This window comes from Melozone crissalis, unplaced genomic scaffold (genome assembly GCF_028551555.1).
Source record: "Melozone crissalis strain CALT ecotype California unplaced genomic scaffold, PUWL_Pcris_2 ptg000027l_1, whole genome shotgun sequence".
Classification (NCBI taxonomy): domain Eukaryota; kingdom Metazoa; phylum Chordata; class Aves; order Passeriformes; family Passerellidae; genus Melozone; species Melozone crissalis.
The window spans coordinates 44,173,957-44,197,353 of NW_026535805.1; the positions used below are offsets into that span (position 1 = coordinate 44,173,957).

The following is a 23,397-nucleotide window of genomic DNA, read 5'->3' on the forward strand; positions in this document are numbered from 1 at the left end:
GAATTATTTCTGATAATGCAATGATCAATCAGGAGAAAACTGATCACTCAGTAGGACTATACATGTATTCCTATTTATCACTTTTTTAAGGGTTTCCATAGCATGAGAGAGACCAAACACAAGCAAATATTGTCAAGAATACTTCAGTGGCCCCCTTCACAGCAATGCTCTACTACCTTGGATACTATCAGAAACAAAACTGACAGACCTCAATGAGCCAACAGTGGTTACCAATACAGAGTGACAATTCCTAGGCCATGAAGTGTCCCTGCTAATACTGAAACTAGATGACATTTCACTATCGTTCTTAAAGCCAGCAAACAGAAGTACAGATTGTATAAGCAGTGATCACTGAATGTGGAGAGAGCACACAAGCTACTTATCAAACAACAAGCATTGAGAACTTGAAAATAGCAGGTTATATAAAATTGAAATACACAAGGAGTAAAAAAGAGACCAGGTATTACAGAAAGAAGAAATTTGGAGAAGGCTGTCAATTCAAAGGTTACCGTCATAATGCTGTTCAAGTCTCAGAGGAAACAAGGATAACCAGAGACCTACCTTCAATTGGCACTTGAATTTTCTGCAGCAGCCACAGTCTGATTTCTGATTGATTGTCTAACTGTGTTTCTTGACAGGTCTTGTCTACAGCTGGTACTAATGAAGAGTCCACAGACTCTTTCAGATCCTTTTCCTCTGCTGCTGCTGAGCTGATTTCTAATGAAGGTCCTTTCCTTTCAACACAGCAGGAATCAAGCTCCATACTTTTAACTGTATGGACTTCATTAGCTTGAGACTTTGAACAGCTAAGTGTAAGGTCTATGCCAATTGCTTTATTGTTTTCACCTTTCTGGATTTCAGCCTTGTGTAAGTCTTCAGATGACTGAGACCCATTTCCATCTTTATTGAGGTAAAATTCAATAAGTTTATCTTTCTCTAGCTCTTTCTTAGTGTCCAATTCAGTCTCCACCTTACCTGTTGGGGTACTGACACATTTGTTTACTTCTGGAATAACATCTTGCTTTTCACACAGCTCTAAGTCTAAGTCAGCTTTAGGTTCAACACTGTCCTTTTTTTCCAAGGAATCAACTGTCAAGTGCTCCTGGACTTCTGTAGTAGGTTTGGTTACCTGCTGCTTAGTTCTCCCCAAGTCCCTGGGGTCAGCCAGCAAGCCTTCCATTACTGAGATTTTCCTGTCCAACCCTCTATCCATACGAGATGATGTCTTTTCCAGGTCAGTGAACTCATCTTCTCCTTCTCCTAGAAGGGATTTTTCTTTGGTTTTGGTATCTGAAGCATTTTTCCCCCTGGAAGGGTCCTTGGTACATGCATCTGCATCAAACTTTTCCAAATGGTCAGTGGCAGTAACGTTGTTGGGAAACTCCAGAGACTTTGATTTGATTGAGCCTGTACTCTCCGATGACTGAAGAACTTCAAAATCAGCAGACTTTTCCTTATCTGAAGGCTTTATCTGTTTGGTACCCAGAGCAACAGATGCATCCCCACTCTGCTGCCTCTTTTCCTTGCTAAGGGATTTGAATTTGCTGAAAGGATTGATATCTTTCTCAGAGGACAGGTCTTCCCATTCTCCTGGCCTGTACAGAGGACAAAGATCCTTTGGTATGTCACTGTCAGGGGAAATGATGGATGTACATACGATGTTAAAAGCAAAATGGAAATGGAAAAAAAAATGAAAATAAAAACTAAACACCAAATTAACTTAAACCATGAAACTCATTAAAAATAACTTTCTCCAAAATAAACATCCAGTACTGGAAATAAGTGACTTTAAAGACAATGGAGAAAAATGCTGAAAGTGTAATACCAAAATAAAATGAGTAAAGCACTTGGCAGAATATGCCATGTGGGTGAAGAAATGTAACACATGTAATAAGAATGTGCAAGTCATCAGAAGGTCCATAACAAAAAAACACAGGACATGTATTTAGCTGCTGGAATTTAATTCAAATCCTGTTAATACTGTAACTTCCCACACCTGACAATGAGTCAACATCTACAACCATCCATGCTTCCCTAGTCAGTACAAATGTATTTTTGAGAAGAAAAAAATCGGAGATAAGCTGTGTCCTGTTTGAACACGTTTACTGCAGAACAGTAACAGGCAATGCAGTTATTAGCTTTCTTCTATTTGTCTCCATTATTCAAACATACTGTTTGAATGCAGGCTTCCCCAAACATTTCTTTTTAAAGCAGGACAATCATAAAATATTTCAAAATGAAAAATTCCGAATAAACGTATCATCATAAAACTTCAGCTCTTTGTTACTGCTAAAACTCTGAGGAGAATTAGAAAACAAGATCCTCATCACTTAAAAATTACTAAGAAGTTATTAAACATTCCAGAAATGAGTGTACCAAGTATCTGGAAAGTTTTTCTTGAAATGAGAAATTCAATGAATTTCACAGTTCAAACAGGTATTGCCTGTAAGAACAAAATCCTGCTTAGAACAAATAGATAAGAAGTGCCTTGTTTGTGCATAAATGAAAGCAGCCCACCCCAGAAAGTCTGTAATGTATTATAGATTATAACTATCAATCCATTTCTGGTTCTGAGATAGAAGTATTCCACAGTATGGTGTTTCTGTAAGTCCTGAAGATGGTAGCTATGGTGTTGTTACCTTCAAAAGTTTCAAATATTCCTCTGAGAACAGTCCTGGTAACACAATAATGGTCAAAATCTAAACCTCTTCACATCCACTGAAAGGGCCCTAGAGACAGGTCAGTGCCAGAGCCCAAGTGTGGCATATTACAAATGCTTTTATTAATTACTGCAAAGGAGTCTTTGCACTTGGGTTCTCATATTTGTCACCCATTTGTGTTTAATGCCGCTTTAGTGTTCTAAAGAGAGAGTTGTTCTGAAGAACAACACAAGTGAATCATTCCTTAGCCAGCACTTCACTCTGTTGCACTGAAACTCTTCCCCTCCATGCCCCCATTCCCCAGCCCTTTTCCATGACCCTTACTGAAAATCTGCAAATCTAAGTTCAGGGAAGAACACTCCTTACGATGGCAATGCATCTTTAATCTTCATGTGAGAGATGTCATTGTAGAGAGCTATGGAGACAACCTCCTCCATGGGGCAGATGAGCCCATACTCCTCACAGCCATTCTCGATTACCAGAGGATCAGACTTATGTGGGTCAAACATGATATTGTTTGGAGTTACTATCATGACTCCTCCAACGACGCCCTAAAACAGAAGAAGAAAGAGTCAGCACATCACATGTAATGCACTTATCACTGGGTGCTGGATTTTAGGCTACTATCCTCAAAAGCAAAACCACTTCCCTGCTTCTTCATATTGTGTCGTGTAGTGTTTGCTAGCAAAATACTTTGCTTTCCAATACTTTGCATCAAGTCAGACGTTATAAGGAGAGAAAAAAAAATTCTTAGTAACATCCAAGCTCCTGGCTGAGGAGGAAGAACATCTGACCTGTTCAACTTTCAGTGCTGACTGCTATAAGCTAAAAATGTGATTGTTAATCAATCTCAAATAAAACAGATTAGTGGATTTATTTTTTAAAATCTACATAGCATTTTATTCTGGATGCAGCTACTTTCATTTGATCCATGAATTTACATGCAACCAACACACTTGCATGCAGTTTTACTCATGGAAACATCCAGGTTACTATGCCAAGCTAACATCAGAGGTCCCCCTGATCTACTTTCCCAGAGGTACACCCAAAAAGCTTCTCCATACAGGGATCTGGTATGAAGCTTCTTCCCACAGAAGCTAGAAACAACCTAGAAACAGCTCCTATGATTGGTCCAAGCATATTCTGCACAGCTGCAGAGGACTCATTTAATTTTTCAAAATGTGCTCTAGCAATGGATTTGATAAAATGCTGCTGCACCATTCAATCCACGGCAACTGACCATCTTCCAAGGTTTAAAAGGAAGATTGCCACTGTCTCGCTTCTGCACCCTCTCCTCCAGATGAAGTACAAATTCACTAGACTAACTCAGAATCTGTTTGTAAATCATGACATCTGACAAATGAGAGACAGAGATCAACTGGAATGGCCCACAGTGCAGGTACTATTAATTATATGAGGTCATCTGCAAGGCAAGCCAAGGAAGGCTCATAAATACACTGGTAAAAAACCACAAGCTTGGTTTGTGGGGCCTTTTTTAAAGCAGTTAAGATATCAAGCTGATGGCTTGGCACTGGCAAATGAGCACATGAATGCCTGCTCCTTTATAAAGCAAAGTCTATTTGTATTCCCATTCACTTCTCCTGTATGACTCGCTCCTCAAGCTTGGTTTGTGTTTGGATGACAGAATGAAAACAAGTGCAGAGGCTTCTCCCAGAAGTCATGATAGAATACATCAGCAGGATGTACTTCCCACCCAGGCACTGCAGGAAGCCAGGCAACAAGGGATTTCAGCTAAACTGGCAAAGAAGCCATCTCATTTTTGATTGCTCGGGCTGAAAATTACTTTTTTCATCCTGCAGCCATAAATCTGTAATTGGCAATCTGTATCCCCTGCATCAAACAAGCATCACATAGCAAGTGACAGTACTGCCTTAATTTACATGCCAGACATCAGGTAGTCCTCTATTACATTCTACCAAATGCATACTGTAAAACTGCAGAGTTGATAAATACAGTCTACATCCACTCAATGCAAAAGAAGCCAGAAACCCTAGGTATAAACACATCCATCTTACAAAAGTCAGGACTAAGGGGAAAAAAAAAATGTTGCAACTACAATGATTAGCATCTCCAGTGTTATAAATTCCAGAGAACTTGAAAACCCAAACATGCAGACAGCTAACTGAAACCAGAGTCAACAGGGACAGATATGTCAAAGTAGGCAGTTCAGGAAGAAGTGTCTTGCAACCTTGAGAAAAGGGCTAAAATACCACCCAAGCTCTGTGCTTCTAAAACACTTGCTGTAATTTAGGATTATAGTCCTGGCCTATGTTACAAGAAACAAAAAGAAAAGATTGTATAATGCAATATTCATTCTTTTATTAGGCTTGCACAACATTCATTAGCAAGTGCAGAAGCAACATAAACATATTTGGAAACGCTGCTCTGGAAACAGTTAAAATTTATCTTCATGTCATAAATGAAATAGACTGACATGTACTCATTTTATAAAGCTGTTGCTCAATTTGATGGAACTGGACAACTAATCCAGACATGTCTTAACTCTGAAGTGCAGTTCTCTCTGTGTATCTAGCAACACACAAGCAAAAGAAGAAAATTATACAGCATATTATCACAGTACCAACAAACACAACAGTAATAGATAAAGCCAACATCACTTTTACATTCTTTAAAAATATTAAGCAGATTTGACTCCCCCAGTATTCATCTCTCACTTATCCAAAGATAATCTCAAACAATGCCCAAAAATCAGGTTCCACCTACCTTACCATCTGTGAAGTAACGACAATTCATTTTTAAAAATTTGACAACCACAGGCTCATCCTCTTCTGAAGTAGAGGAAAGGACTCTCTCCACTGGTTTGAAAGCCTTTCTTGCCAAATCAGCATCCTTGGAAAAGAAAAAGTTCAGTGCAGAGCAACAGGACCAGAATAATATACTTCTAGATTTTTGAAAACTAAAAGGCCAGGTTGAAACAATTATTTTCTGTTTGCATAAGGAAGAAAAGCAATGGTCATTTATGTAAGTATATATGTACACTTCCTACAGTGTCCTGTATTGAAAAAAAAAAAACAACAAACCCACCCTTGTAACCTTACAAGAAACTCCATACAAAGGCAAGAAATTAAAAAACATCAAGGCAGGTCAACTCACCAAAATTCAATTACACATCTCAGTAGGAGAGGGCCTGCCCTGACACATCATCTACACTGAAGACCTCTGCTCACAGAGCACTGGTGTGATTCCCCGTGCAGATGGCACAGGGGTAAGGTTAAACACAGTTATTCACTCCAAGCTTCTCTCCACTTTTGATTAGTGATGTATTTGAAATGATTACTTTCATCTATGACTAATTACTTTCATCTCAGCAGATGTTAAAGATGTTGAAGGCAGCTAAACTGCCTAAAGGTACTATCTAAAAATCATCATGGCCAATCACCCTTCTGAAGAAAATGAAAGATCAGCAATGCCAAGACCTTTCACAAAGATTAAATCCAGCAGTCTTGTCTAAAGACAAGTTTGTATATGGGTACCACCACAATTTAACTAGAAAGAAACTGACTGCTCAGACTAAACCAACAGCCTCCCTGTTCAAGGATGCCAGTTCAGGATCAAGGATCTGGACTACAAACAAGCATAAAATAATTATATAACTAAATAATTTTTCATATTTAGCTTTCTATTCTTTGAAGATTGTGTACTACACTATTTTAGTAGTTTTGATAGACTTAGGGCCCAATTGAACCTGTAATGCATTTCCAGAAGCAGAATTCCCTTAATATGGAGTATTTTTAAGACAATGGTAAATTTTGTAGTACAACAAACTAATTTAATGCAAGACACTACACACAATGCCTGTAAACTCAAAAAACACAGCCTTGATTCTCAGCTTCAGAATCAGAAAATATTTTGAGAGTTTAAGACCAGTGAAGCATGTCTGACTTACAGGTAGTTTATCATATTCAGCATCTGATGATGAAGGAGAAACAGGAGCACCAGGACTAGAAGACAGCCTCCCAGCACTTGTATCTGGCACAAAGAGAATCTAAATACAAACAGGCATTTCAAAACAGTGAGGCAAAAGCTTTAAAAGGTTATTAACTATGTTATATTAGAAAGACAACACAATACTGATCACTCATGTCTGCAATGTACACTTTAAAAACATTCTGAAAAATTAATTTCCTTATTCCAGCTGTTGTCTGCTGGGTATTCTTAGGCAAGTCACACCATCTCTCTGTTCCTCAGTTTCCCTATCTGCAAATCAAGACACTTCAACCTCTGCATGGCTGTGAAGCAGAAGTAGAGACTTCTGCTGTTTATGAACCAAGTGTTATTCTCCACACTTGCATTTCCAGTCCCGGAAATTTCAGGATTTAGGACTCTCCTAAAAAGTCTCGCTTCATTTATTTCTCATCTTACAGGAGACTGACTCATACCCAACATAATGGCACAAAGGCATTTCAATTTCTGTCTCTCTCTAATTCTTTAATGCATTATAGATTGCATTTATCCAGACTTCCCAATAATCCAACTCCCTCACAACAGCTGTATTATCTTTTTGAGCTTCAGAGTCATCCTTAGGCTATACTGACAATACATAAATAACAAGTCAGATATGGGAATTACAAAGATTTCCCATCACACCATTTCCAAGAAATAATCTACTGAGTTTCCCTTTAAGGGAGGGCTTTAAATTAGTGTCCATTATCCTTGTATCCAAGTACCTAAAATATACATGTAAGCAGTAAAAAACTTCTAAATACATAGCAAAGAGTTATGTTTCAGATATTTAAAAAAACCCCAAATAAATAAAAGATTTACCTGGCCTGGCACAATTGTCTGTGTGAAAAGCTTATTGAGCTCCACCAGCTTGTTTGGGGTGACGTTGAACTTTAATGCTATGCTGTTTATGGTGTCCTGATTTCCAGCCTGAAGAAAGAGTTGGTGACTAAGATACCATATTGAACACAGCACCACACATGAACTAAACCCATTTAGCAGACTGTTTGCTGGGACAGACTTGACAGACATCTAGCTTAATTTAATAGCTTAGGTGATAAGCCAGTATCAAAAAAAAAAAGGACAGAAATATTCTTTCACAATATACAGTAGAAAAAATGTAGAGGTGTCACAGATGTCCCTCTCCTTTTCTCTTAAAACTTTAAAGCAGCACATCTGTATTTACAACTGGCCTGGCAAGGGGGAAAAGGTCATACACTGCAAAGTTCACTACACCTCCAGCAGCCACAGCATGTCAGCATTTCTGCAGCTCCCAGCTGGGACACCACCTCCCCCAGAGGCTCTGCGTGGTAGAGGGGAAGCACTGAGCGACCTGAGGGCTCACACACACAGAGCAGAGCCAGCACACTGCTGCCCTGCTCCAGCTTAGAGGAACACATCTCATCCAGCACAGGTCAGCTGCAGAATGGGAGTATTTTTCAGAATAACAAAACCACTGCTCTATTAGACAGCCATAATGCAGAAGTAAAAATGGAACTGGCAGCTGCAAGAGGCAGAGATCCTGGGTTGAGCAGAGATTCAGGATGTGACCCTAGCTCTCCCCATTATGGTGGTATTTCAATGGTATCAGTAGAAGCAATCCCTACTGAGACAAGTGCAAACTGAGAAGGAATTAGTGCTCAGTGTTTTGTGCTGCTGCCCCCCTCTCAACCTCAAAAACTCCACTTTCAAAAGGCAGGCATGAACATACCACACACCAGCACTTACTATATATTCTATGGTACCATGGGGCTTCTGAGAAACCATCTTCTTCTCTTTCTTTTCATTGCTTTTGTTTTGATTGTCATCTAAGGAGAAAAAAAAAAAAATTCAAGTGACTGTCAAGATGTTTACCTTTCAGCATGTTTTGAAAGAAATCTACATTATGTGCCAACTGCAGCTGTGAAGAACAATGGGACACATTAAAATACCTATTAGGCCTTAAGATTAAATTGCAAGGCAAGAAAACTTCATCAAGTACAGCAGGTTTAGTAATCATTCAGGAACTCTGCAGGTGTAATGTATATATGATACCATAGCAATACACAACTGCTCCCATGGTTTCTTGGTGATTCCTACACAGTTCAGCTCTGGATCCAAGTACTTTGTACCATCAGGTGAATATACTCATATCTACTGCCTTGGTACAACCACAACAAATACTGGTTAGTCACCACAAGTACAATATGTTTAAACACTACATTAATCTCTGAAGGTAAAAGTGTGCCAAGAGTCCTGCAAAGCATGCATGTATACAGTCAAGCAAGAGAAAGCAGAAAGTTTGTGCAGAATGGTTTTTCTATCAGCTGCAACACACAGAACCCACTACAGCAGCAGAACCCAAACCCTTGCAGGACCCAAAAGGCACTCGTGGGCTGTGAGCACCAGAGCAGGGCAGAGATTTCCAGTTCTTACGACAGCAGTGGGTGAGGAAAGCTGAGGCTCAGGGAGGATGGAGCTGCCCAGCCAGCCCCAGCCCCAGGCTCCCCGCCAAACCCAGAGCCCAGCCCCACGTACCTGGGGGGAGCGAGGGCAGCATGCAGCCCCAGCTCCAGGAGTGGGGATGGGGTGCCAGGAGGCAATTCATGGCTCTCCCTGCCTCACTGCCCCCCAAGCCCTCAGAAAGGTCCCACTGCCTCCGGCAGGGTGCTGCAGCCTGGATGAAGCAGGGAGAGCCAAGAAGACCAGGCAAGGCTGGGCCCAGCAAAGCCAGCAGCCAGGACCAGGAGCAGGGACACGCTGTCCAGGGTGAACTCCTCCTGTGGTCCAAGCCAGCAGCTTTGGAAGATCAGGGAGGAAAGGACTGGAAATGGCAGCACAGGGTTCTGACTTGCATTCAGGCTTTGCTGCAACCTTTGCTATTTCCAGGGAGCAAGAGGCCGATAGTAAAAGGAAGGGCGAGGACTCGCCTGCCACACTGTAATGTACACAAGAAACAAGGAGGGGCCCAGTGTGCAGGACTGAGCCTTCTGCTGGCCCATGGCCACAGCAAGATGAATGCTGTGGGGCTGCCTCAGTGTGGGGCTGCTCTCTCTGTCAGGAGAGACTCACACCTGGACATTCTTCCAGGTGTTACTGCTGGCATATCCCACCCATCAGCTGCCAGGGATGCATCATGAGAAGTGCATTGGTTAGAGACACTGCAATAAAGCAAAAGAGGCAGGAAGCCTCTTTGGTGTAGAAACCAAACTCAGTTTAAGTACATGCATATGGTGTACATGGCATGAAGGACAGCAGGAGGAACGGGAAGATCAGGATGATGCTGGCTTTTCCCTGACAGCGTTTTGAAACACAGCATCACTCAATGATCTCAGACACTTCGCCTCAGAGACTGGACACCCACATTGAAACTTTTTAAATTAGCTTTCTTACTGTGTTTTTCTGGCCATTTGTGTTTTCACCATTGTCACACCACCTTCTGCTGATCAAAGTGAAAGTGTGTGGAAAAATGATGCTGCAGGTAATGGCAGCATCAGCAGAGCAGAGTATTAAACCATCAGAAACACAATGACAACATGACAAACAAAAAATGTGACAAATACTGGATGTTTTCTTTATCCATTACCTGCATAAAACTGCCAATATAGCATAATCCTGCCTGAAGAAACACTGCCAACTACTGAGTTCACACTGTTTTGTGCTACCAGGAGAAACCACTTCAACTAGTCCATATATTTTTATGTATAATTACAACTATGTATCACATACGTAGGCAAACTACCTGAACTTTTTGTGACCTTTCCCTGGAGAAAGAAAGGAAAGGTAGATCTTTCAGCTAGACTTGTTCTAGGTGAAAAAAGCAGACAAGTTTTCAGATATTTTACCCTTACTTATTTCTGAAACAGTACTCAAGGTAGGAAACAGTTAAGAGCAACGATCTCACACTAACTAGACACACACCAGTAAAACCCTGGAGGAATTAGAGTAAAAATAAAGTAGGCCAGAGAGATGTAGAGAGAGAAAGAGATTTTGTACCTGATGAATGGGAAAAAGTTTAAGTCTGCATGTAGATGGGAGGAATAACAATATGCAATAAAAGCAGTTTCTCTGAAGAGCTTATATTTGCTATGAGCTGAACGTTTTTTGTTCCAAAGCTTTGTGTTTAAAAATGGAGAGCTGACCACAACAGCAACCACTATGCCCCTGTGGCACAAAAAGACCATAAAACAGCAATACAGACAACTTTCTCCCCTGCAGCTTCCTACCTGGGAAGTGGGACACCTCTGTCTCACCCTGTGAAATATCAGTATTTTCCAGGTCCTCCTAATTGCACTGCCTGCTAAGTTTGGAGATTAAGAAATACTATCCAGGAAAAGGCTATAACTTGTATAACATTTACATAACCTATATATACTGTATTCATAGGAGACATATAATATGCTCTGGCTCTGGCTGACAGGACTGTGAACCTGTTTGTTTAGTAGGATCCTGAACACAAGTGTGGTACAATAGAGAACTAAGCATGCACACGTAGTTGAAAACCTCTAACTGCAGGACAAGAAAAAGAGAAAGCTGAGTTTAGATTAAACAAGATACTGTGCTTTTTTGTCAATAAATGTTAACAAATCCTAAATAAGTTGAACAGTTAGGCAATTTTCTTTCACACCTATGTGCAAGAATACGTGTTGTATAGTCTGTTTAGCTGGAGGCTAAAAGAAGTCACAGTCACAGTCTGTGAATTTATTTGTCTCCTGAAACAAAATCTGACATTTTGTGTTTGGATACTTTTTTCTTCTACCCCCTACTGCTCCTTTTTTTTTCTATCCCAGTAACAAAGGGTTGAGAACACTGTCCATATATTATGTCTAACTACTAGACAGGTCTGGGCAATTCAAAATAACATCCTAATTATTTGCATCGTGTGAATTCTTAACTAGCCTATGTTTTTAATTGTGCATATAAAGATTTAAAATCATGAATCAAAAATTCAGACCTTCAGAAGAAAAGACTGCAGTGAATCCCATTAAACCTGACAGAACTGCTAAGCTCACATACTGCTCATGTGCTGAGGCCAAGGTCACAAAATCGTGCTCAAGATGAATGGTTCACAGCAGAGTGACTGGCAAGCCAGCCAAAGCAGCACACTTAATATACTTAAACACACACAAAATACTGTCTCTCCAGTTCCCCTGATCTTTTCCCATTTGTCCTCCAGGAAGCCAAACGTTTTCTGCCAGGATCTGAAGGCAGGCAGCTCTTGTACAGCCACAGCCACATGCCAGAGCACACGCAGGCATGATGGAAGCCTCAGGAACCACGTTTCTTTCAGTCACAACTACATGAAGAGCTCCACAGGCTTTCAACAACTGCCTCTGGCTACTTTTTGAACTTGAACAGTTGCTTAGTGGTGAAATGACTCACGGCTCTGACTCCCAAATTTTCCTGCACTGCGTGTACGCTGGAGATGGGACTGCACACCATGAGAAGTGACTAGGTGTTAATGCAAATTGGAAATTGGATCACACTGCATTTTTAGGCAAAAGGCAGAGTGGGTGGACTGAACCTCTCTGTGGTTTTGGGAAACTTGGAAATTGAGAATTATGTAAAAATAGTAAAATAATAAGCAGTGAGAAGAAGAATGCCAAGGGAGAACAGGCAAGAAAATACAGGCTTACTGAAAACAGACAGGTCTAGAATGGGAATTTTTCTGCCCGTAATGATATATTTGTATCTCAGTTTCCTAGCAGACTCTTGACATTTCATTTAGCAGTGTTACAGGAAACCTCACAAAAAAGTTACCTAAGAGTAATTTGGAAACCAGCTATGGAAGGAGTATGATAAAGAGGTCAATCAGTTTATCAGCCAGAAGACTTTGACGCATGATAGGAGAATTACACCTCTGCAACTGTGTAAATAGCTCTGTAAGTAGACAGAACAGGTCAAGGAGCTTCAGGAGTCTCCTGGGCTGCCCATATGGAGCACGGGCCATCTGCACTGCAGGATGATGCCATCAGCACTGCTGCCGCCCAGCCCAGATGAGTGTGAGGTGGGGCAGCGCAGGCAGTGACAGCTGAACCTGCCGGGCAGCTCCAGAGCCACCGCCAGCCCCAGGTCTGGCACTGCTGGCAGGAATGCCCAAGCAAACAGGGGACAAAGGACTGACCGCTTTCCACACCTGGCAAACAAACTCAGCAGCCTGAGAGGACAGAGGCAATGGCACACTTGGTGCAAAAGTCTGTTTTACTCATTAACTCCTATCTTACCAAAGATTTAAGCCTCTTGTCAGTAGGGAAATCTTTCCCCTGATTAGCCCCAAAATCCCAGATTTCCCAGAGTAACACCATTCACTGAGCTGTTCTGCTCTTTCAAGAGCTCCACACCATTTCTATGCCAATGAACCCCACGCTAACATGTGCTCATAAAGCAGTGCTTCCCTTCTTGTACCTCATACTTCCCTGAACATGCTAATTAATGCTATTTTAAGGATGAAAAAATAAATAGTCATTATTCACCTGCTGCATACCACTCATGATGTCACATATTTCCAGCATCTTTTCTCAGTTACTTCACTTTTTCCAAGTGACTAATACTGCGATACTTTGGACTCCCCTATTTCTCTGATCACACAGGATGCCCTTCTTGCTAGTTTTTCTTCTCCTACTACATCCTTTTTGAGTTGGAGGAAGTAAAACCAAACACAGGTTTTAAGCTATGAAAAAACCAGTAATATGTGATGGTGACAGAAAAGAGGATTTCCTTAAGCATATATGATACTAGTAATTTTCCCACATCACATACTAATCATTTTTCCATGCTGTTCAGTGTGTCAGTGCTGTTTCAGGACACTCCAGTCCAGTCCCACATCTCTATTACAGATTTGTTAGAAGCAATAAAATTATATTACTGTAGTCTAGCCAAGCACCAGGACAAAGGAGTGAAAACTTACAGGTAGCTTAAAAGAATCTGAAACACAATAAATTCAGGGGAGAGCAGTTATCTGTCAGAGTAACCTAATCAGGGTACTGATAAGAAATTAAGCAAACAAAGCTTCCTGGGTAGCTTCCTTATCAATGAATGCGGCCTGATACCAATTATGGTGACAGAGACGGAATACAGTATCACTTAAGTGACTCTACATACAGAGATCTCAAGAATATGAAAGACCTACTTGGGATGATAGAGGGGGAAGACAAATCAGTTTATCTAAGCAATTCTTTCCATTCCTTCTCCCCTGAGATTTTAATAACTTTCAGCAATTCTGCTATGCACCAATTTGTGCACAGAATGATGTAATTGTGATTTAAAACATCTTTCTGGCTTTTCTCATGACTCTCAAAGTGATGAACTGAACAGCATTCACATTAAAATTACTAGTTTTAAATAAAAAAATCTTTCTTTCAGCTCCTGTCAAGCGTGGGTGAACCCCACCACCACAGGGGCCAGATTCCTGGTTTGGGACACCTTCCACCCACTCTGATGGTTCAGCTGCAGCAGTCTCTGAGAAAAGAGACCCAGCCGCTCCGTCAGCCAGCTGCAGCAGTTAGGGGGCAGGCATATTAAAAAGTTTTTTAGCCATCTTATCAGACCTATCTCCCTGAAGAAAACCAGCAAGTTAGGCAGACACATTCCCTACCCAGATTTGGGTAGTGTACTGCTACCATGTTACATGAGAAACAAAAAAATCCCAACACTTTCTCACCAATTCAGGTGTCTGTTCTTCTTTTCTGCTTCCTGCTTTCCCCAATCTCCTGAAAAGCCCTCACCTTATTTCTGCATATTTTTTTCTACTGAATCCTATCAGTGGGTTTTCTCCTTTGCTGCTGTTGAAGTCACATGAAACAAAAGGGCAGCTGTCACCTACCACAATCACACTTGTGCTCCTTCATTAGTGGGACTTCTCCTGACATAGCAATTCCCTGAGCAGCACAAATCCAGACATCTGACTCTGAAACAGCCATGCCTTGAACAACTCTTCTCCACTCTCAATAAAAACTGACTGTCCACTAATTATTTTCCAAGCAATTCTTTCAAAGGAGTAAAGAGATCACCAGAAATTACTGAGCCTCAAGAGAAAATGACAATCAGTTCAAAGAAGTGATAAAAAAGTAGTAACTCCTTCTGCTATTAGGCATTTTTAGGCACACTTCAGTAAAAATTTTACTACTGATATTCATGCAATATTCACATACTGCAGCTTCTACACAAAAAACTGCAAATATTTAAGGAACTTAATTTTCCTCTTTATTTACTTCATCCCCAAGAAGGGGCTTTAGCTCCTTTGTGGTCTGACAGCATAACTTGTGAATCCTATTCAGGAACACGTCAGCATCTAAACACATCTTTCACTAAAGTATCACCATAAAATTTCTGGCTATCCACTACATTAGGTACTTAAGTACAATACAGAGTGAGGAAAATTAACCTGTCAACAAAGTAGGGCTGAGGGAAGGAACACTTAGGTATCACAAGAGAAAATATGGACATTTTAGAAAACGGTTAACACTACACATGCTGGCTTTCTTCATTTACTTTGCTGCTTGAACGCAGCATAGCTTGCCTGGGAAGGAAGGCTATGCCATGTAAGTCAACCAGGACAAAGTCTCCTAAAATCAAGCACTGTACTGTCCTGTCTACCGAATGGTATTTACAAGGTCAGAGGCTAAAAATAGAGATGAAAATCACAAAGATTCTAAAGATACAGGACACATGCTCTCTTTTTGCATCTGGAGACGACACCAGCATCTGATGTGCTGCTGACTGTCATCACTTCATCATGCAGATGCTTGGAAGCCATAGAAAAGAGCAACTCAGTTTATCCAAGCTGCTGTGGGATCCCAAGCATGACCCAACAAGTTGCAACAGAGATGTCGCAACAGACTGAGAAGATATCAGGAAATGTCAGTAGAGAAGGCTGGGAGTGAGGACGTTACACAATCAAAAAATCTGGCTTAACTTTGTATTATTATTTAAATGCACGTGAAGAGAGAGCTGCTTTTCAGAGCATTTATATTCACTTTCAACAGTGCTTTTCAAGCACAATATAGGAACTTGGTGGAGAAGAGAAATTAAAAGCCTGCCTCGAGGATTCCATGCCTCAGTTATGCAGACACCCTAAAAATTACTGCCTCTGCCCCTGCTTGGAGACCAAGATTTGCAAAATTATTTCAAATGCACTATATTGTGCTTTTTACATACTTGGCTTATGAATATTCCTGTCTTGGAGAAGAATGTCTGAAACCAAAATGAGAATATTCTGCCTATTCCCTGAGGGCAGAAATCCCAAGAGAGCTACAGTGAGTCACTGGGCAGGGGAGAGAGCTGACACACGTGGGTGCTGCAGAGCACTGCTCCGCAGGCACTCAGGGCGCAGATTCTGAAGCCTGGGTAGGGCAAGAGGCAAAGGATGTAATCTGCCTGCTTGACAGCCCTCCAGGAAACATGGAAGAGAAAGACCTGTGAAAGTCCAACTCTTTATCCCAGCACAGGACACACCACTGAAAAGCTGCTCGTGCCTTGCAGGTACTCAAGGCTAACTCCACAGGGCACCCGTGCTCAGCAAGCACAAGACTCAGCAGGCAGCTGGCACGACCTGGAAAAGCCAGATTACCCCAGGCATGATGAGCCAGTGGATCCTGGAAGTGATGAACTTACTAACCACAAAGACTTATTTCCCTTCATTATCCCTGGCAGAAATATGACAACTCTTTTTATTAATTCTCCTGACACACTTTCTTTTCACCTCCTGCACACACACACCTGTCACAGCCTCACCCTGGGCTATGGGACCAATTGCTCCACAGCCTTCCTCTCTTCCTCTGGGACCACTTTTCAGAGATTTTAAGTGCATCTGAGTTTAAATAAAATTAAGAACATAAGTGCTCACTCTTTCTGAAAGCTCAGGCCTTGGGAAAACAGGCAGCCCTTGGAAATACACCTGGGTCTTTCAGCAGTGAGATCAGTTTTAGCTAACTAAACACCAGCCTGTCATTCCATAGCCTGACCTTTCCAGAATAGATCACAAGATGTCATTGACTGACAAGATGTCAATCTTACTTTGAGTAATTGCTACAGTGGAATGTAACTTTGTAAAATAGCAAATCCTGATATTTTTGCCCCAGGACAGAAACACCACTTTTTAATTTTCTGCCTCAATAATTTATGTCACTGTTAAAAAGGTATCCCTGATTTCCAATCTCCACTTGTTTCTCTCTATGTCCGGGTCTGCTGAGCCTGTCAAAGCTCTTTGCTATGATGTTTCAATTACACAATTACTTTAGGATAAGGGTCTGGGTTTTTTCTCCCTCAAGAAGAGTTATAACCAAGGTAGTCTCTCACAACTCCCTCTGATCTCCAACATTTTCCTTCTTCCCTGAGCTGTGCTAAACAGAACTCATAGTAAAACAAGTCATAGAACCTGAATTAAGAGTAAAAACATCCCCTGTTCCAGTATCCTGGAGGTCCGGAGAAGGTTAACAGGGACAAGCAAAGCCATGAAACAGCTTACATGTAAAGAATGCTGAAGATCTTCAGCCTGGAAAGAAAACTATGTAAGAGGAATATTTTATAGAGAGAAAAGAACAAACAAAACCCCAACCAACCAGCCAGAAAACAACAAAGAAACACACAAGAAAAATCATAGGAGTTTTGGAGATGGTGACTGACAGTTCAGTTTCTTATACAAGAACCCATGGGCACCCAACAAAGCCAGCAGAAGCAAGATTTGGTCTTTAAGAAAATGGCAGCAAACCTGTGTACACTTCACCAAAAGATCCTGCAGAAACCTGCACAGGCCCAGGGAGAGGCAAGAAAATCACATGGTAGAGCACTCTAAATGCATGAACTATGAGCAGCTCAGAAGAGGACAGTACTGTAGATGCTTTTACAAAATTCACTGTGTTCATGATCTTCCCCAGACATCCAGGTGTGGCTCTTGTGGGAGAACATACGCTACACTAAATGGGCTCTGGTCTGGAATGGCATGGGCTCTCCTACTGCCCCTCTAGCACTTCTTCCCCCTGGAATCACACACACCACCAGGCTTGGACACAGAGGTTCAGTAACAGTCACACAGCCACACTGTAATTTCTTTTACTCACCTGCATAAAACTTCCAAGTACTGTAGGATTTTTCTGCCTCCAAAATGATGTTTTCCAAGTTGACAGTCAGGTAAATAGGCACATGAAGCACTCCAAGTAATTTTTCATAGTTAACAGGCCATTCATCCTGGAAAGCTCTGTTCTACAACCTACCTTAAAACATGTAATCTGCCTGTACTCAAGTTACCACTCAATTCACACAATTCATCATTGGTAACCTGTGATGGGCACTTCCCCCCCTCACCTATAAAATGCTGAATCACACAGAAAGCTACTGACCCCTTCAGAGCTAAACACACTTGGTCATCCTACCAGAGTGACCTGCCATCCAAATCTTAAACTTGAGACATTCTAGAATATAAAGTCACAAAATACTAGTACATGACATCAGCAACGTAATGCTTACAAATGCAATTTGCCTTGATTGACTATTTGAAAATGAAGGCAGGAACATAAAAATTTTGTATCAACCTTTTTAAAGGCTTACTGGAAAAAAACCACATCAGTTATCATAAATTCATCAATAAACTCTCAGGACTTGTATGTGAAAAACAGCTCTGTCAATTAAAAAAAAAAAAAAAGTTGTGTCTATTACGCTACTGTTTACCTCCCTTTCTAACTGAGTGGAGAAAATCACACCACAGCATATAAATAGATCAATTCTTCTTCTATGTCCTTTCATCTTCCTTGCTGTCAGAAGCACCAGAAAATTACTGAAAATTCAACTGCTTAAAATTATTTTTAGTTTCTCTTTTGTTCTTAACACAGTTAAGAAATCTCTTATTTTTTATGTTCCAGGAGAGTTTTCATGTTCTTCTTTCACTTTCCCATTCAATTCCCTTGCTTTCTACTTGAAATATACATTAGATTACTATCAACAGGTGAATTTAAAAGTTGCTTTTATGCATCCATATGGCTTCATTTCCTTCTAACAGCAGTCTTAAAACCAGCTCAGTCTTCCATCTCAAGATTAGGTGCCATGTGTGCCACTCATTTCCTTTGAGCATGGTGCAAATAATGCCAAGGTTGTGTTGATGGGCAATACCTAGTTACTACATACAAAACATCAACTTTCAACTATTTGCATCTTTTACTTAGTTTAACAACAAATAAAAGTTTATCCACCAAGATGAGAATTTGAAGTGGACGCCACACATGGGGAGTTTGCCCAGGGTTAAGATTTCCACACAAATGTTCAGAACTTAAATGCTAACAACATTATTGCTGGCACTTACTGCTCAGATTGAATTCTCCTGCCTATGGACAAGGAATTCCTTCTCTGTGCAACTGTTTCTAGCAAACATCTGTTAACAGCACAGCTTCCATATAACCTGGTGGCCTTAACACTGATCCTCTGAGATTCAAGACTATTTGTTCTCATTCCAAAACAAGTCACCTGAAAACAGCTGCCTTTCAGTCATTGTCCACTTTATTGTTTCCACATGGTTTCTATGACCAGTGCTAATAATTCCTGAAGCTTCCCAACCAGCCACTGCCCAGTCAGTACTTTCATTTTCCCCTCATATGCAAGTTATTCCAATCCCCTTGGTATTTCTACACACGCAATTATAACCAAATTGACTGTTTCTTATGCTGCTTCAATTTTATTTGAGATCTTCTATCTGAAACAAACCTATTATTTACATTTTCATCCCTCCTTATATCCACAGTCATTTTTGGGCTGAAGCACAAACACTAAGGCAAGGTCTGAGGAAATTTAGATCCTGTTCTTACTGCTGTATTAAACAACTTAAGACAACACTGAGTAGTCCACTTTGTAAATCAGTTGGATCACTTAGAATAGAAAGTACTTTACTACATGAATAGGGCTGACCAAATCAAGCCCCCAGAAATTAGAGCTGATTACAGTTAGCTAGCTACAAACAATATTTTATAAGGATTTTCGCTTTTATTTTTTCATTCTTTCTTCTTTTATGAGTAGCACCAGAATTAGGTCCTCAACTGCATCTTACTGTTCTGTACCAAGTAATACAAAAGACAAAACCAGGACTCATAAGCAGAAGGAAATTTCCATTTTTTAACTCAATAAGTATTGAAAAGTCCACATCAGATTAAGCCTGCTTAGCAGATGACCTAACATTGCAATGCACATTGCAATGTGCATTCAGGAAGTATCCCACCATTTCATTACATTTAATTCTCTATACATTTTCAATGCATTGCAAGCAACTTTCATCTTTGAAACAAAGTACCTCTGGTATCATGGGAGCTGCCTCTGCTGTTTTTGTGCCAGTCAGGGCCAGTCTCACCACATAATGCATAAGGAAAATTGCTATGCCCTCTCTGCTTTGCTTACTAAAATTTGTTCTTGGTCATTTATCCAGAACATTCAGAGGCTTGGTAACTGCACACACACTGCACTGCTCCTCCATCACTCCCTGCTGAGGGATGCCAGGGAGGAAAAGTAAAAAAAAGGCATCTGCTTTCTGCCCCTAGGGAGATACTCTGGCACCTCCTGCTCAATGTGTGATATACTCTCTCATTAAATGGACATATACTACTTTCCTTCTCATGGTGTTTAGGAATCCTGCTTGTTTTGATGTAAATGAGAGCTACACTAAGAGGGGGTTTTGTTACTCTCACCTCCCACTCCTGCAGAAAATGAACACCCTGCAATGAATGGGAAAGGATGGCTTTATGATAACAGAGCAGAATGATAAGCTAGTCAGCTGCATTTCATGTTGTTAACAAAAGTAACTCTGTGATATGGGACAAACTCCCTAAATCAAACTTTTCTTTATGGCATATTCTTTAATGGAGACCAATTCCTCACATTTGTTGCCTGCTTAGGTTTTCAAGCAAAATCAGTGGAATCTAGGAATATTATGCACATCTGATATAAAGACACATTATATCACGCTGGAATAAATACATGGATGAAATTCAGAGTCGTGTTTGACCACTGTTACACTGCTTGCTTTCAGAAGCTCACACTTTTACCTGCCTCAGTGTCTTCAGTGGCACACCACAAATGCTTTCATCCAGTTCAGCAACTCCTGACAGGAAGTTGTGGTTTCCTAATCTTTCAATAAAAACAGGCTTCCCAGAGATAGCACGTCAAAACCAAGAAGCCAAGCTGCAAAAGTAGGTCAGCTGGGTTATCCCAAGAAGAAGGGGAGAGCATCCTGGGCACCAAGTACAGCAACCACTGTACTGTGCCAGACAGACAAATCCCCCAGAAGTCTGAACAAAAGAGTGAGACAAAGTTACAAAGCAGATTGCCACATAAGCCAAAAGATTATAAAATATAAAAGTATAGAGAAAGGACTGTTATTTTCATTGATCTTCAGGAAAAACAACACGCAGTATTAGCATCTCTTTTGCCTGAAAGCAAGAGAGCAAGGTATCTGCAAGGCAGAATCTTACAGGATGAGATTTGGAGACTGAATGTTGCAAATTATTACAGAACTACAGACCCACCTGAAGGACAGTGCAAGTGCTAAGAGGAAAGGAAGCTATGAGGCTACACTGGAGAAACTTTCTGGCAGTAGGACCTTAGCAGCGCCTCAAGGGAAATGATCATTCCCGTATACCATCAGGTTATTTGTACAGTGTAAGCCGATGTGCTGCACTGAACAGTCTTGGCTGCGAGAGGGATGCTGGAAGATCCCTTCCTAGAGGATGCCCCAGTCGCACCGCCTCCTTCCTCCTCCTCCCTCCTCCTCCTCGGCTCGGCGGTGCCACCCGCCGGCTGCCGGCATTAACACAACGCCGCACCTGCATGCGGGACAGGAGCTCCTGGCTGCACTGCTGGGCTTCCGCCTTCCCCACATAATCCAAGCCTTTTAACCACCTAACCCGAACCCTTCCCCAGATAATCCAAGCCTTTTAACCACTGTCTCTTGTACAAAGCTTGCCAGGGATACCCAAGTTCTGCACAGCCTTCAGAAGCTGCGCTAGTTCTTCCACCAGAGAAGAGGAATTTACTGAGTCAACAAAATCCCCCTGACAGCATTGGTGCCTGAAGGAATCTATTAAAAAGCTATTAAAATCTATTAAAAAGCTCAGCATTCAAAGTGGGAGTCAGGATGGCACTGCATTTGCAAATTCAAAAAGGCAAACACATTCACGAGCCTCTAATGAAGGGAGTGTGGTGTGCAAGGAACAAGTTATAATGAGATGTTATGTTCCTTCCCCCATCTTTTAGAAGAAGAATTTATTGTCCTGTAAAATATGAAAGGGAGATTATTCAGAGGACAGAGGTCTTCATTCTGTTAGACTGACAGACACAACTTCTCTGGACTCAAATCATCTAATGACAGAACCTCCATTAATCCACAAAGCTTGCTTGTATCACGGGAATATGCAAGGCTGTTGCTACATTTAATAAATTTTCCTTCTGAGGAAAGTTAAACATTTTGATAAAGTGCAGAAAGCATTTAAGGAGAAAAGAAGTAATTATTGTGTCAGATTTTAATAAAGTTATAATTATAGAGCTGTTTAAGTTGAAAGGGACCTTAAAGATCATCTAGCTCCAACCCCCCTACCATGTTCTAGACATTAGTCAAAGCTGGCTAGTTGGGCAGAAACAGACACGAAAACTCCCAAACCCTTCAGAAAACATAAACAGAAAATTGGTTAACAGAGAGAGTGTGCATGCTTTTTAGTCAGAGCACTTCCAAAACATCAATAATGGGACAAGTCAGAGGGGAAAAAAAGAAGGGAAGGGGGGATAGGGAAATGAGACATATATATCCCTGATATTAAATAATTGAGGTATATGTATCCCTGACATTAAATAATTAAGACACACATATATACATGGATAATCCCTCTCAGACACTTTCATATGGAAGCATATCAACAATGAAAAGATAAAGCCTTTACAGATTAGTCAGTGCCTTCCCACCACTGCAGCTGACACATCTTCCAGCAGAGAACTGCTGAATGTACACCTGACAGAACTCAGCTGAGCAAGACAGATGGGTTTGACCTCTGCCACGCTATGTGCAGCTAAAAGGCAAACTACTTATACAAGTCCAGTTCTTTCAGATTGCTGTGGGTGTGCAGACAGCTCTCAGAAACTACTCAGGATGTTGGCAAAGGTGGCAGCTTTCTGGAGAGCAGCAGTGACAAAAGCTAAGCAGGTAACCCTGTGAGCTACAGCTGCAGTGGGTGAAGGCAGTGTAAGCCATGTAGTCCAGTGCCATGGCAACTAACAACTCTACTGAAAAGACTTCATTTTGAAAGTTGCACATGGAGCCACGGCACTTGTTTCACAATCAACTCTGTTCTGCCTCTATTTACACTTTCACTTCTGCAATTTGGTGCTCCAGCTGGGTAAAAGCCTTTAGGAACAACTGGAAAGAAGGCATTTACGCAAGGAGGAAGTTTTTATCTCTCTGGATTTTGCCAGTTGAGTCTGTGCTCAGCTCAACAACAGCATTAAATTATTTCTCAACAGAAATTCTGTATTTCTGCAGAACCCAGAAACTCTGCACACCTACATGATGGTAAGTAGCATTTCAAGTCACCCTGTAATGATGCCAATCCACGTGAAACCAGGGAACGCTTACGAAACAGACATAAGTACAACCTGAGTTTGTACTGACTGTTGGATCACAAGTAAAAGACAACTCAAAGACATCAAAGACACCTTTACATTCTCCTTAGCTAGCACTGCTACATTCTTCAGAGACAGAGAGTGATCCCATTGCCCCCTATCTCATCACACCAAATGCCAAATATTGCAGAAT

General features: G+C 41.1%; 1 protein-coding gene across 2 annotated transcripts in view; it reads right to left on the reverse strand.

Moving 5' to 3' along the window:
* The window catches only part of NCOA7 (nuclear receptor coactivator 7), a 77,388-nt gene that overhangs the window by 14,860 nt on the left and 39,131 nt on the right, over window positions 1–23,397 (reverse strand). The window contains exons 4-9 of one of the 2 annotated variants that reach the window (XM_054280085.1): window positions 8,373–8,452; window positions 7,467–7,574; window positions 6,589–6,687; window positions 5,406–5,531; window positions 3,027–3,211; window positions 976–1,595 (exon numbers count right to left, since the gene is read on the reverse strand). In XM_054280085.1, the coding sequence (XP_054136060.1) occupies window positions 976–1,595; window positions 3,027–3,211; window positions 5,406–5,531; window positions 6,589–6,687; window positions 7,467–7,574; window positions 8,373–8,452 (1,218 nt within the window). Of the gene's footprint in view, window positions 1–561; window positions 1,596–3,026; window positions 3,212–5,405; window positions 5,532–6,588; window positions 6,688–7,466; window positions 7,575–8,372; window positions 8,453–23,397 lie in introns of both variants that reach the window. The other variant, XM_054280084.1, reaches the window with a different exon arrangement.